Source organism: Pectinophora gossypiella, chromosome 7, assembly GCF_024362695.1.
Source record: "Pectinophora gossypiella chromosome 7, ilPecGoss1.1, whole genome shotgun sequence".
NCBI lineage: Eukaryota > Metazoa > Arthropoda > Insecta > Lepidoptera > Gelechiidae > Pectinophora > Pectinophora gossypiella.
Window position 1 is genome coordinate 12831820 of NC_065410.1, and position 15447 is coordinate 12847266.

Below are 15447 nucleotides of genomic sequence, written 5' to 3' on the forward strand. Positions count from 1 at the left end.
AAAACGCTTGAGTTATACCGTAGTGTCACGGGTTAGAATCTCGGCTTAGGCTTGAAACCTCTCTTTCTTTATTTAAGAGCTGCGTTCTTGTCTGTGGAGTAATCGCCTTCATTACTCCATAGATAGGGCGTGTAGAACGGTGGTTGCCCCAATCGCCTTCCGTTCCGCAGCACACCGACCAATTTTTCAATCGGTGATGTTTTAGCTAGAGCCCTACCAGAATCCATTTTCTCAGCCTTCAACCAGTACTGATACCACTGCTGCCCGACATCAGGGGTGCGCCTTTGAAGTAGCGGCGACTACTCGCTACGTCACAAGATCGTCATAGAACCTAAGTAGCATTTTACAGGATAGCCCGTTCCAGTGAGCTACCTACTACGTTCTGCTAATCCTGTCGCTGTTTGGTCGGGGACTGCTTATTTTTATATTCGCAGCTAACCATATCTGATGGCCGTTCCACTATCCGCCACCTGTGGACCCCGTAGATGGCCTATAGCTCAGCCTACTACTTGGGCTTGATACCACTGAACTTGAATCATCGACTTTATGAGTGTGAATTCGTAACACGTAATGGTTAACACGGTCGTCCAGCGTGACAAGAACTGCGGGTTCAAGTCCCGTGCGAGTCAGACTTTATCGAATATCTTTCTCTTTGAGAATTCACGTTTCGATCATAGATAATTGATATCATGGATGGGACTTAAACATGGGACTGAGTGTGTACTATATAACTTTGTGTAGCCCTACCCATTTAAGACTAAAGTAAGACCCAGAGGGGGTGAAGTAAGCGTCCTATACGAATTGGTGCGGGACAGAGGGTTAGTTCTATTCTTTATTCTATGGTTCGGCTGAAAATATATTTATAAATGTAATTTAGAATTACCAATGAATGTAGATGTAATGAGTGTTATTAGAACGAAATCATGATCTTAGTCTGCAGTTTTGTTGCTGATTTTAAAGTATTAATGTTATTTTGTTATGAAGTATAAATTATATCATGTTACAACGCATTGTCATCACGAAACAGTGTTCACGAAAACTCAAAATGATCAATATTATTATTAATTTCGTCCTTTCAATGGGCGGACACTTGATATAAACAAACAACCGTGGGTAATTAATTTTGTTATTAATAAGTTTGTTTATAAAACTTAAGATTATGATAAGCCCGCCTTTGCCCACTTTAGAATAAGTTTATCCTGTAAATGTTTTGTAAATTTGTGTGCAATAAAGTGTTTTATTATTGTTATTATGTCTTACTAGTCACTTTAGTATCGTAAAATGATGGATTCAATGATTGGTTTATTTAATGAGAACTGCCTTTCTTCATTTTATTTCTTTAACCCATACATAGGTAGGTGGTAATTCGCGCCACCCTCACCCGCACCAATTCGTATAGGACGCTTAACACGCCATCGAATTTTATCTTAAGTTATACCTGTCATTTTCTTATCTGGCGAAAAGAATTGGGACGGATGATAGACGGCTGACAATTTTAAAACGAATGAGTAAATAAACCCGGGCGAATCAAATAGGTATCTCGTCGGTATACAACCCGTTTAACTCAACTTAATTCTGTCGGGTTATTGGCGGTTGTAAAATTTTTAGACGGTTGTTTTAGATTTCTGTTTTAAATTGACGTGTATTCCATAAATTTTATGCCTGTCGATTACCCGTCCTTTTCTTTTTCAACGGATAAGAAAATGACAGGTATAACTTAAAATAAAATTAGATGGCGTCTGTAGGAATTAGCACCAGTTTGGAGAACTGTCAAAATTTAATTATATAATAATTATAATTATAAAATTTGGCTGCCGCCTACGTTTGAGCTTTCAAAAAATTCAAATTCAAAATTATTTATTTCCTCATAAAACATGGTATAATAAAGGTAAAACTTCTAGTTTTTAACCTTTTTTAAATTACTGTCTTATCTCACCAATAGTAGAACAAGGTACTTTAGATGCAGACTGATAAGGGCTTTAATCACCCACCAGCTGTAATCACACGTTGCACTGTTTTGTTACTTTTAGATATAGAATACAATGGCTATTGAGGTTTTCCGTTTTTTTATCTCGATAAGGTAATAAAGTATCCACATTTTATCCGCACGTAACATTTATCGAATTATCGGATTAAACTAGCATAATTGAATGTGTTATTACATATTTTACATTCGTTTGATTAAATAAAAACCAATGTAAACAATAACATAAGTAATGTATCGTTCCACCTTAAATTGCTTACGCCGCAACTTATAATTTTCAACTGCGAATAAGAATTACAACATAACATTACGCCTGTATTCCCGAAGGGGTAGGCAGAGATGTTTTAGAATACCAACACTATAAACACAATACACCCTCGCCAGCTATGTTTAAGCCCCGTGTAATAGGGCTGAGGCTATTGCCATTAACCGTTCACCAATCCGGGAGACCACGAATTTAAACGCATACCACTTTATAAATAAAAAATAAACCAGGGATTTAGGGTTTAAGTATTTGACAACCAAGCAAAGTTCAGTCGAATTTTATGACAATTGGATTCAATTTTGGTCGGCTGTCAAATAGTTAAATCCACGTGTAGAATACCTCATTACAGATTATTTAGTGGGGTTATAGATTATTTTAAATAAAATAAGTACTCACTTGTATAGCGTGTAATCAATCCACTTACAAAGGTTTCCCGCACTCGATTAGGTATCACAATAATTTATACTGCACTAAATATGATGTGTCCGACTGGACGGTTGAGAGACGACTGTCCCCTCCACTGTTCTGGCGACTACTTATAGCCTTATCCCCACCAGAACAGGTGTTGGCTGGACAGTTGGCTCACAATTACTAAATTGATATACTTATTAATTTTAAATGACAATTATAATTATTGATAATTATGATACAAATGTAAATAAATCATCTCATTAATAATTGTAAATGATAATAGAGATATTAAATACAAGTAGTTGATGACAGTTCGGCCATCCAAAGCATAACGTACGACCTCGTACGAATGTATACATTATTATTGAATATAACCTTTATCAGAGTATAATATATAATTATCTACATTTAAAATAAAAATAATGCCAAGTAAAACAATACTTTAATGTATAGGTAAACATTGAACTAGAAAATTTCCAACTATTCTACAGGACCAGGGTAGTCCGCGTTATTCTAAGGGACCAGGGTAGTCCAAACCATTCTAAAGGACCAGGGTAGTCCAAACTATTCTAAAGGACCAGGGTAGTCCAAACTATTCTAAAGGACCAGGGTAGTCCAAACTATTCTAAAGGACCAGGGTAGTCCAGACCATTCTAAAGGACCAGGGTAGTCCAAACTATTTTGAAGGACCAGGGTGTCCGCATTATTCAAGAGGACCAAGGTAGTCCAAATTATTTTAAAGGACCAGGGTAGTCCACACAATATTATGATTACATTTTACTATATTTAAATATAATAAACAACAATAATAATATATTGTAAACTTCATTGTAACAATTATGATATTTTTTTTTTTTTAAATAAGTTTATTTATTATTATTATTAATAATATTTGATGTACAATAAATTACATTGTAGTGTTACAATTCAGTGTGTGTTCGTATAATTTTGATTATTTGTTGTTGTTTATAAACGTGATTGTCATTAAATGAATCATTAAGTAAGTAAATATATAAGGTGAACAGAATAATTTGATTTACGACAAGTCGGAAGGTAGACCTTAGTAGTAGGTGCTATTCAAGAACTATTTTCAGATGATTCACCGGATTCAGACATTTCGCTATCGTGTGGTCGGTTAAAACTAAGCCAAGGTTTGATTTTGTCAATGGCAACGATTGTCGAAAATTTCCTACCACCCTTTCGAGTTATAGGGGTGTCCTCCACTTGGAACCGATCGTGGTCAAGTATCGCCGAGATCTTATAAGGGCCCTGAAATCTGGGTATAAGCTTTTTACTCTGTCCTGTAGCAGGCACTTGCCGCTCTAGTCTAACCAAATCACCTATCTGGTACTTAATAGGAGCGGAACGGTGTGTATCAAAGGCTTCCTTTTGTTTTTGTTGGCACATTTCAATGTGGGAACTAACTTCTTTCCGTATTTGAGTTAAATCCGGAACGGTTTCAGACACCTGATCAGATTCATCGACAAGTTCGAACAGTATCCTGCCCTCACTAGAGCCAGTTAGTCGCGTGCCAAATAATGCTTCCGAAGGAGTTCTGTTAATACCTTTGTTTAAGGTGTTGTTAAGGCCCCACTGAATGTCAGGCAGGTGCTCGTCCCATTTCTTGTCAGATGAGCCAATTGATTTGGCAGTTAAAGCGTCGACTATTACTTTATTATAGCGTTCCACCTGTCCGTTGGCTCTTGATGTGGCCACCGCATTTAGCACATGTTTAATGCCTTTGTCAAGCATAAACTTCTTAAAACTGGCGCTGGTGAAGGACGTACCTCTGTCAGATATCAGCCTCCTTGGAACCCCGAAAATACTGAAATAATCTTTAAGTACTTTAATGCTTGTATGTGATTTCGTATTCCTAACCGGTTTCAGATAGATATACTTAGTATAAGCGTCGATTATCACCAAGATGTGCATGTTTCCTCTACTGCTTCGAACAAAAGGCCCTACGTGGTCGATATGTACAGTATCGAAAGGGGTACTGACCTTTTCAATAGGGTGCAGAAACCCGGGTTTCTTCCCCCCTGAAGATTTAGAATAAGCACATTCCAAGCATGATGTTACATATTTCTTAACGAAAGTTCGCATTTTTGGGAACCAGTATGACGCTTTCAACTTTTCCAATGTCTTATCCACTGAGAAGTGTCCAATATCATCATGATTAAGTTTCAACACTTGCCAGCGGACACTCTTAGGCACAACCCACCTTTCTCCTTCAGGTGTTAATCTAAACAACTTATCCCCCCTCAATTTATAGTTATTCTTTATGTCAATAATGTTATCGAATTCCGGGTCTCTAATAATCTTTATGATTCGTTGAATTTCTGAATCTGCGTTTTGCACAGTGACCAGCCAACTCTCTTCCCCAACATTCCTGACGTCAACGACATCGGTCGATGCTTGGGGAATAGGATTGCGACTTAGCGCATCCACATGTGCCATAGAGGTTCCTGCCTTATACTCGATGTCAAAGTGGTACTCTTGCATCTGCTCCCACCACCTCGCCACTCGCGGCAACACATCTCTCTTCTGGAACGTTGCACGCAACGAGTTACAGTCGGTAACAATTTTAAATTTGATACCGACGAGATATACACGGAATTTCTGAAGAGCTGATATTACCGCGAGTGTCTCGAGATCATAAGAGGAATAATTCTGTTCCTCGGGAGTAGTTTGTCGGCTAAAATATGCCACCGGCCTAAGAACCCCAAACTCATTACGCTGTAGTAATATACCAGCTACTCCTATTTTACACGCGTCTGTATGTAATTCTGTGTCAGCACATGGATTATATAGGGCCAATGTCGGTTTGTCGGTTAAAGTACCCTTCAGCTTTTTAAATGCTAGCTCTTGGTCCGAGCCCCAACACCAAGTAGAGTCCTTTTTCAACAGTTTGGTAAGAGGCTTCGCTATTACTGAGAAACCTTGTACAAAGCGCCGGAAAAAGCTTGCCAGACCCAAAAACTGACGTACCTGGTGTTGGTTCTGCGGTACTGGGAATTTCTCTACGGCCTCAATTTTCCTAGAACCTGGACGAATCCCACCCTTCGATACTTCAAACCCCAAATAGTCAACGGTTTCACCGAAAAATAAACATTTGGAAAGTTTTAATGTTAGACCAGCGTTAGAAAGTAACTTGAGTATATTTTCTAATCGAATTAACCCTTCGGAAAAGTCTTTAGCTGGTATAATCACATCGTCTAAGTAGGGCGAAGCTTCTTTGTGCCTAACAGGACCTAATACCTGGTTCATGATGCGTTGAAAGGTTGCCGGAGCATTGGCCAATCCAAAGGGCATCCGTGTAAATTCATAGTGTCCATCGTTTGTAACAAACGCTGTTTTAGGCCTATCGCTCTCCCGGATGGGTATCTGATAGTATCCCGAAGCGAGATCCAGAGTGGTATAAAACGAATAACCAGCTAGTACATCCAACTGGTCATCTATTAGCGGCATAGGGTAGTTATCCCTAACAGTCTTTTTATTCAGGGCGCGATAGTCGATACATAATCGATATTCCCCTGTTTTCTTGCGCACGAGTACCACTGGACTTGCATACGGAGATGTGGAAGGTGTAACTATACCATTCTCCAGGAGCTCGGAAACCATGTCCCTGACTACCTCCTTTTCTTTAATTGACAAGCGGTAGGGTCTATAAACCACCGGTTCATCGTCGTGGAGAGTAATTGTCATTTCACCTGCGTTAGTTGTACCCAACTCAGATAGGTCAGAAGCAAAACATTCCCTGTAGTTATTAAGAAGCTTAACTAACTGTTTCTTTTGTTCAAGTGAAATGCTCTCACCTACTTTAATATCGATTTCACGTAAAGGCAATTTCTCTTTGGTCACACGTAATACCCGTTTAGGATCAATCTTATCCTCTCTGGCTTCACGCGCACGAGCAATTCTGTGTCCCCTTTTAAGTGAAACAACTCTATCTTGTGGCATGTTTACTACAATTTTGCCCAAACCACCTTCGCTTATGTGAAACAATCCTGATGGAACAACGAACTGAACATCCGATGCAAGACGAATGCCACCTTCTATATATACGTCGCCACTGATCACTGGCTCAGTGTGAACGTCAATAACTGAAGTCCCAGATAGTGTAATATCTTCTTTAACAAGGATATTCACTTTAGGCCGTATGGTTATATCGCCAATGGACTGCATCATATGTAGTTTATCACTTGTCTTATAGACGACTACTTGAGACTGCTCGGTAAATGACTGTCCTATCATAACAGGGACGTGCATAGCTTCGTCGGGTACAATGAATAACTCGACGTTTGCCTCAACATCATCTATCTCCACACTAACACGACATTTCCCCAAGACCTTGACTATAGAGTTACCAAATCCTCTAAGCGTTGGAAGATTATCCGTGTCGTAATTACTGATAACTTTCCGAGAATCCGTTAATCTAATCATACAGCATTCGCTGCCGAAATCAATGAATGCTTCAAAAGGAGTTCGATTAATCCCAACAACCTTGAAATATTTATCACTGGGCTGACACTCATTTGAAACAGACATGACTGCCTTATCAGAAGTAGCAGGTTGCCTGGAATAACACTGTTCAGTGTTATGACCAAGTTTGTTGCACTTTCCACATCTCTTGATGGGTTGGGTGCACTGAGTCACAGTGTGACCTTCCTGCTTGCAGTTGAAACAATGCGTTACTCTAATATTTTGTCTCTGTGAGTCCTGAATCTTGTTATTATTTTGTCCTCGAGTTGGTCTTCGCTCATTTTGGGGTCTGCAATTTCTAGCATTTCTAAGATACGCAAGTAACTTATCGGGATCGTCATATTGAACTGCTTCCGCACCTAGCCGAACTGAACGATCATCGATCCCGTGTAGGATACATTCCACGGCCCGCTTCCCTACTATACCACATCTATTAATCAGCGCAATTTTATCGTAAAAGTAAGTTTCCAGTGCATCACCGAAACGAGCGCGCCTTGCCAGCATGTCGCTAAGCGTTTGCCCGTAGTTCTCATCGGGAGGGAATGCAGATACCAGCTTAGCTTGCCATTCCTCCCACGAGAAAAGAACCGTCGATAGCCCTTCATACCAACGCTGAGCAACGCCACGTAATTTTGGAAGGGCGTAGAAAATAATCTGTTTTTCTGACCATCCGTACATGGATGCACACTCATTAACTTTCTGTATCCATATGGGCATCGTCTGCTCTTTTCTCGCAGGATCAAATTCAGGGACAGCATTTTGTACAGCGCCTAACTTATCTTGACTATCTTTACGATTAGCAGATGTAAAAGCTTCTAGCAGTTTTTCCAAAGTAGTTGATGTTATTGACTCACCCTTGTCTCTGTGGTCACCTGGTCGGCAATGGGTGGAGCCGCTGGAGTGGCTGCGCGTCCGGTGGCGACTGCCCCGGCTGCGTGACCGGCAGCGGCTGGCCCGGCTGCGTGACCGGCAGCGGCTGGCCCGGCTGCGTGACCGGCAGCGGCTGGCCCGGCTGCGCGACCGGCAGCGGCCGACTCGACGGCGAGGTCGGTGTCTGCTGGCCCGGCTGCGCGACCGGCAGCGGGGTCGGTGTCTGCTGGCTCGGCTGCGCGACCGGCAGCGGGGTCGGTGTCTGCTGGCCCGGCTGCGCGACCGGCAGCATCTGTCACGGCTGCGTGACCGGCGGCTCCTGGTCGGCCTGCTTGACCGGCGGCTACTACCGCGAGATGGCCGGCTCACAGTCCGGTTGGGGTGGCTCGTTGATTGTTGATCAACTCCAGGGCTTCGAAGTTGTCGCTGCCTGCTGCGAGGACGGTGCCCTCGTCGATCCAGTGATTCTCTAGCGGCATTCCGCAAGCTTCGCCTAGTGGAGCGGCTTCGGGTCCCACCACGTGGTTGAAGGATAGCCTTGTCCAGGATGATACTCCTCTCCCTGCTGCGGGATGGGCGCACTATACCATCCGGGCACATTAGGTTGCCTTCGTTCAGGTTCACTGGAATCGAGAAAAAAAATAAACGCAGAAAGTAACCCGATTACAAATATGCCGTCATAGGACTAAGTAGTGCTAAATTAAAATCACTTTATGCAAAAGCATACGATTCAAAGCCGGAGAAGCTACAAAAAGAATAATTTAGGAAAGGAAAGCAAAACGAAAAGAACAGAAAAGAAAATTAAGAATTTAGTATAGTGTATTATCATATAGATAGTTTAAGTATGATTAGGCATTTCATCATAGTCCAGTGATCTAGGTAAGCTGATGGGCTCATGGTAGGAATATACATAATTATTGCAACAGGTGTCTACAGACCATGTTGGTTAAGAAGCTTTTAGCCAAAGCAATCCGGATTTTATATATTCGCAAACAGGAACTATTTATCAACAAACACAGCTACACCATTATAGGTACATTGTGAGTAATAATAAAAAAAAAAATATTTTTTTTTTGTTGTTTGTGAAGCAATATAGATTGAATAGAAAATAGTAACAATATTGATCTTCAAAATCAAAAAGGGAAAATTATAATTCCCACATGTTTCGACATTCAATCATAATAGAAAATGAAAAGGAAAAAAATAATTTGGATGAAAAAGCACACTATCTCCACTTTTGTAGGCTTGTAATTTCGCTATCCCACTTCTGAGATGTAGAATACCTCATTACAGATTATTTAGTGGGGTTATAGATTATTTTAAATAAAATAAGTACTCACTTGTATAGCGTGTAATCAATCCACTTACAAAGGTTTCCCGCACTCGATTAGGTATCACAATAATTTATACTGCACTAAATATGATGTGTCCGACTGGACGGTTGAGAGACGACTGTCCCCTCCACTGTTCTGGCGACTACTTATAGCCTTATCCCCACCAGAACAGGTGTTGGCTGGACAGTTGGCTCACAATTACTAAATTGATATACTTATTAATTTTAAATGACAATTATAATTATTGATAATTATGATACAAATGTAAATAAATCATCTCATTAATAATTGTAAATGATAATAGAGATATTAAATACAAGTAGTTGATGACACACGTTCATGACTTTTTATGTGGTTTTCCCTTCGCGGGTTGGTAGGTCAGACAGGCAGTCGCTTCTGTAAAAAACCTGACATGTCAAATCTTCAAGGTTAGGTAAGCGGACCCTGTGAAAAACGTGATAATTTCTTCTTCTCATCTATCGTGTGATTTGTGAGGTGGATTTCCAAACTCAGCAACTTTGGTGTCAGGGTTATTTGGGGTGTATTGTTTTATGTTATGTTTACATCACTATTGCAGTCTCTTAACCTACCCATGTATCCCTAGGAGTATCTGGGCAACCGCGTGGGCTCCGCCTGCCGCGACCTGCCCTACCAAGTGGTGCGCCAGCACTGCAAGGACAACACGGCCAAGCTGGACGAGTACCTGTCGCACCTGCTGCTGTCCGAGGCCACGCCGGAGACCATGTGCCGGGTTGTAGGCCTGTGCAACAATCAGAAGTTGGACAACATCTTGGCTTTGAGCGTAAGTGAGAGAGACAGAAGTACTTGCCTCATCAGATGTATATATAATATATATAATAATATAATACGAGTATATGTACAGTATGTGTGTGTGTGTGTGTGTGCGTGCGTGCGTGCGTGCGTGCGTGCGTGTGCGTGTATGTGTAATGTAATAAGTGTATTTATGGTTTCTTTTATAAGTGTTTTAAAGAATAAATAGCCTGAAAACGTTTTAATTTAAATAGATGTTGTGTTTCTCGCTGACCATGTTTTGTGAGTCAACATTTATAATTATTATTACCAATAAAGAACCTTGAAAAACTACAAACAACTTGTCTCATCGCAACTCAGGTGACGACCAACCCGCTCCTAGAGTGCGCTCTCATGGTGCTCGGAAGGTTGTTTTAGGCCTGTGTAACAATTCAAAGGTGGCTAACATTTTGGCTTTGAGTGTAAATCGCACATTTAGGCCACACTGTTTAAAGAGTTAGTTTTTCTATCATCCTGTAGTAAAATCTCCTTCCCTCGTAAGTGTTGTAGGTCTCGGAGATATATTTGAAGGTGATTTGACCATAATTTTACAAGACCCACGGGGTGCATGGAAACCACACCTCGTGCGGTGTGAATTATATCGAGGCATTCGACCGCAGCGAATGCTACCCACCTAAGTACGTAGAAACATGATGTACGGCGATTCCAAGCCCTCGATATAAATCGCGCCGCGCTGATCTCGTGTCTTTAAACCGTTAAAATAGTTGAAATATGAGTACACGAACTAACCTAAATTAATATTTTCAGAGCAAAACCAAAAAGCCTTTGGATCAAAACCCCAAGAAAGGTAATTATCATTACATACATACATAAACATCCTGAATACGTCCCACTGCTGGGCACAGGCTTCCTCCCATTCAACTGGAGGGGGTTTGAAGCGTACTCCACCACGCTGCTCTACTGCGGGTTGGTGGAGGTGTGACTGCTAGTAGCCAGAACCAATGGCTTAGTGCCCTCCCAAGCACGGGATCATCTTACTTTTTCGGACAATCAGGTGTTTCAAGCGTGCAATGTCCTTTACAAACAAAGGACATTCTCACAAAGAGATTACCGTTATAATACAAATAATACACATATATTAATTTATCAAGTAGACGCATTTGAGTTAACAGTGGCATTGACACTAAAGGTATAAACAGTTGCTTTTTGTGACGTCATAATTGACAAAAGGCTACTTGACAACCTAGTCATATGAGATACTTTTTACGAAACATCAAGTCAAAGTTTTCTTTGAAGTTTGTTTACAAATACTGTCCTGTGACGTCATCAATAAAAGAGATCAAACGTACCTCAATGACAAAAAAATTCGGACACAAATCGAAAAGTAAAAAGAGATTGATTTTTGATCATCTTAGATTGGCTTCTATTTCTAGATTGACATTTTATAATTTATCTTTGACCCAGTGAAATGGGTCGTGTACTAAGTTCAAAATAAATGATGAAATTCTGATTGCTAAATAAAGACAGATCTAAAACTAACGAAAACCAAAAAAAAAAAATTCTTTGTTCTATTCAACTTATTTATGAATTTTAATCTAGAAAAACGTAATAATAAGTCCGACAATTTGTCACGTTTTTCTATGACGTCACAGTGTTTTTTTTCATACAAATTCCATAGTAATTTAGTGTTTTGACGTTTAGTAAAAAGTAACTGATTTGACTAGATGGAAATTAGCTCATTGTACAGTTTGTTTTAAAGTCGAAATATCGAATGTCCTATTAAAATCCAAGCCACATTGTTTACCTATTGTGTCTGGAAATCTCGGCTTAAGACTTTACTAATGAAGTCTGTATTTTCGCAGCAAACACTGTAAAGGTACCACTCCTGGGGTCTGAGCGTTGCACGTGGGGGCCTTCCTATTGGTGCAGCAACTTCAGGTGAGTCCATCCAAACTTCATTTTCTTCAAAACGGGATAGTACTGGGGAGATGATGACGGTTACAAGGATTTCATTCTTAAGGTGACGATAAGCTGTTTCCAAGGTGGGGTATATACATCACACACATACATAAACGGCCTATATACGTCCCACTGCTGGGCACAGGCCTCCCCTCAATCAACCGAAAGGGGTATGGAGCATACTCCACCACGCTGCTCCGCTGCGGGTTGGTGAAGGTGCTTTACGGCTTATAGCCGGGACCAACAACTTAACGTGCCCTTCTAGCACGGAATCATCTTATTTTTTCAGACTTTCAGGTGATTCAAGCCTGAAAAGTCCTTACCAAACAAAGGACAGTCTTACAAAGTGATTTTTACAGTAAAAAAGGTGAAGGTTGCTGTGAAGGTGGGATAGCATAATAAAAATGCAAGCATTCAAACCAAGCAAGACCCCGTCACTTTTCTCCGCAAATATGATAACACAATAGTTCCGTCGCTGTGGTTTCCGCAACTCTGGCCTACATAACGGTTGTCAGTGGGCAACGCAGATTGTTCACAGTCGCAACATGAAACGTCAGTTGTGTAATCGAATCGGTTTACCTAATGTGTGTTTGAGGTTGGTTATATGAGCGAATCAATCAATTCGTCACTACGAGTCAAATCTAAGGAGTGGGCATTTTTCTTGAAAATTCGTATATATTTACATTTTTATCGCAAAAACCGTTACAATTTTGTAATCGTACAATGTTATGTAAAGTCGAGCGATTGAAAAAATCAAACGTTTACTTAAAGCATGCGCCATGGTTTTGTTAGTTATCTATTTTTGGTTGTAATTACATACACAAACTCACGCCTATTTCCCACTGGGGTAAATAGAGGTTATGGAATTCTATTTGCTTCAAGACATTCGTTTCGTAAACTCACTCCGGTATAGAGTGGATCGTACTAAACCTTTTCTAAGAATATTCCCAATTTGGTCAATGCAACGTGCATTCTGAACTAGGTCCTCTGCCAACTGTCAACCGTAGCTTTATATATTTAACAAATTATACTTCATCATCATCATCATCAATTTAAGGGCCACGCTCTTGTCGGTGTAGCATTTTTCATGCTACATTTTTAGGCAAAAATAGAGCAGTGGATTCCTTCTTGCCTTCCGCCCCGCAGTACTCTGTCTGACGCAAGTGGGATAGCGCCCAGAAACCAAATAAATTATACATGTAGCATTGTAATTGTAAAACAGTTTTTTGTTGTAAGTAAACATTTTAAATGCACAATGAAATAAAAATTGATAAAGATATAAATTCGACAAGTTTCGTTAGATACGCCAATCACTACATCCGTGACTATTAAGTCACTGGAATATATCATTGCATTGTGTCAAATACTCATATTTACGAGAATGCTAGTAGGTTTTTCAAATCAAATCATTTTATTTGCGAGAACACATAGAAATACAAAAAGGTGGTAAAATGTGTTCGGCTTGCATGCAGGCGTACAAATATTAAAAAGAAAATGGTACATTAAAAAGAAGATACATATTGTTATTGACAATTATACAAAATTATACTTATTACAAAATAAAAATTTTTCACTATTTTATTTATTTACGTATAATGTGGACACTGCCATCTGTATTTATATTACTCATGTTTAAGCAAATAAATTATCTTTATCTTTTATTTAACTAAATTTATTTTTTTCATTTAAAAATCATAGTTTCAGCAGATACAAAGCAGTCAAGAGTAAAGTAGAAACCTACTATGGGTTCTGCTGCTTATCATCCCGCTTATGGCCTAAGAGATATTCAATATTCTTTATTTGAGTACTGTGATGGTGTACAAGTTTGTAAGTTACATGTGAGTTTCACATCATAGACCCTTTCGGGCACAACAAAATAGAAGTATTAGATTATTATGTCGTCTACAACACGATGTATTATTTGTACGGTCACTAGCATTAATATGTATACACTTTGGTACCATGTCACATTAACTTTTTTGACAAATTGAACTGTAATTCTCACTAAATGTCAACTATGTTAGTGCGACAGAGTCCTAAAGTAGGTACCTTATATTGCTCATGACTGTACCTGAGGCACATAATATAGAATAATACTACGCCTCTTCTTATCGTCATATCAACCCTGGCAGGGTTATGATTGAGCCGCCAAAGGCCCCTGACATGGCTCATGTAACGACTACTCACTTAAATCAGTAAATAGTAACCGGGACCGACGGCTTAGTGTCTTCCGAAGCACGGATCATCTTACTTTCGGGCAATCGGGTGATCGGCCTGTGCACGTCTTAACCAAACTTGGGGTCACAAAGTGATTTTTGTGATATGTCCCCACCGGGGCCCCCACCCGGGGCCTCCGGATCGTGAGTCCAACGTGTGAATACTGCGTGTAGAACGGACGCTTCGCCCGCATCATTTCACGCTCTCTATTCACTAATACGCACATGCACCCTTACACACTCTCGCTTAACAAACACACACACACTCACCCTCGAATTTAAATTCATTATAATCCGTTAAATGTATACATATTATTAACACAGTTGGGGCTCAGCTGAAAAATCAGCATTGTGGCACTCCCTCAATGTCGGAGTGTCACAACATCTTGCTGAGCTGACGTCCCTTTTTTATTCTATTCTGTGTACCACCTACTTATTTCTAAAATAAATTATTTTCTTTCTTCTTTCTTTCTTTACACGCCCACGCTTACGCCTTAGGTGGCACACGGTTAGACCAAGGTTTTTGTATGGAGTATCCGGTTTGCCGAAGGTTTGTCCGGTTTGGCGGGGTGTGCCTAAGGGCAGCCTGTCACCTAACCGTTAACCAAATCAAGAGTGGCTGCCAGTTTTGGTTGTTCGTGGTTGTCTCCGAAAGTTTACGTCGACGTTAATTGTTTCTGGTTTGGCCAAATATTATAAATTCCAAAGCTGTAAAAAGAAACAAAAAATATAATGCTCTTAAATCTAGTTAATAGGCAGTGGCTATTCCCATCCCTTTCGCACGTATGTGCGCATCTATTACCTGTCTCGCTCCTTACCCCTTTCTCACCGGAAGGCCGGAAGCGAAGAAAACAAAACCAGTTGCTAATTGACCGCGTCCGCGCACGTTTCGTGTTCCCCAAAAATATCGGGAAAACTACATAATTTCAGTGAATAAAGAGCTACAGTGAAGTGATATTTGGTGTGTGGTGTTAGTGGAATAGGACTTCCACCTTTATTCCACGGGAGGCCTCCCCAATTTGGATTTTATCGTAAACACGAGGTGAGTCCTTTGAATCCTTTCCCCTTTCTGCCACTGCCTAATTATTTAGTAAAAATAAAACCAATTTCTATTAATAATTATACAAAACTCCAGCGCCTTAACATAATTGGTCC

The 15447-nt window shown here is 40.2% G+C and overlaps 1 protein-coding gene across 3 annotated transcripts in view; it reads left to right on the forward strand.

The window, feature by feature from the left end:
• LOC126368373 (uncharacterized) overlaps window positions 1-15447 on the forward strand; it is a 47326-nt gene that overhangs the window by 8638 nt on the left and 23241 nt on the right. For all 3 annotated transcript variants that reach the window (XM_050012314.1, XM_050012315.1, XM_050012316.1), the window contains exons 4-6: window positions 9951-10148; window positions 10925-10964; window positions 11980-12055. In XM_050012314.1, the coding sequence (XP_049868271.1) occupies window positions 9951-10148; window positions 10925-10964; window positions 11980-12055 (314 nt within the window). The remainder of the gene's footprint in view (window positions 1-9950; window positions 10149-10924; window positions 10965-11979; window positions 12056-15447) is intronic.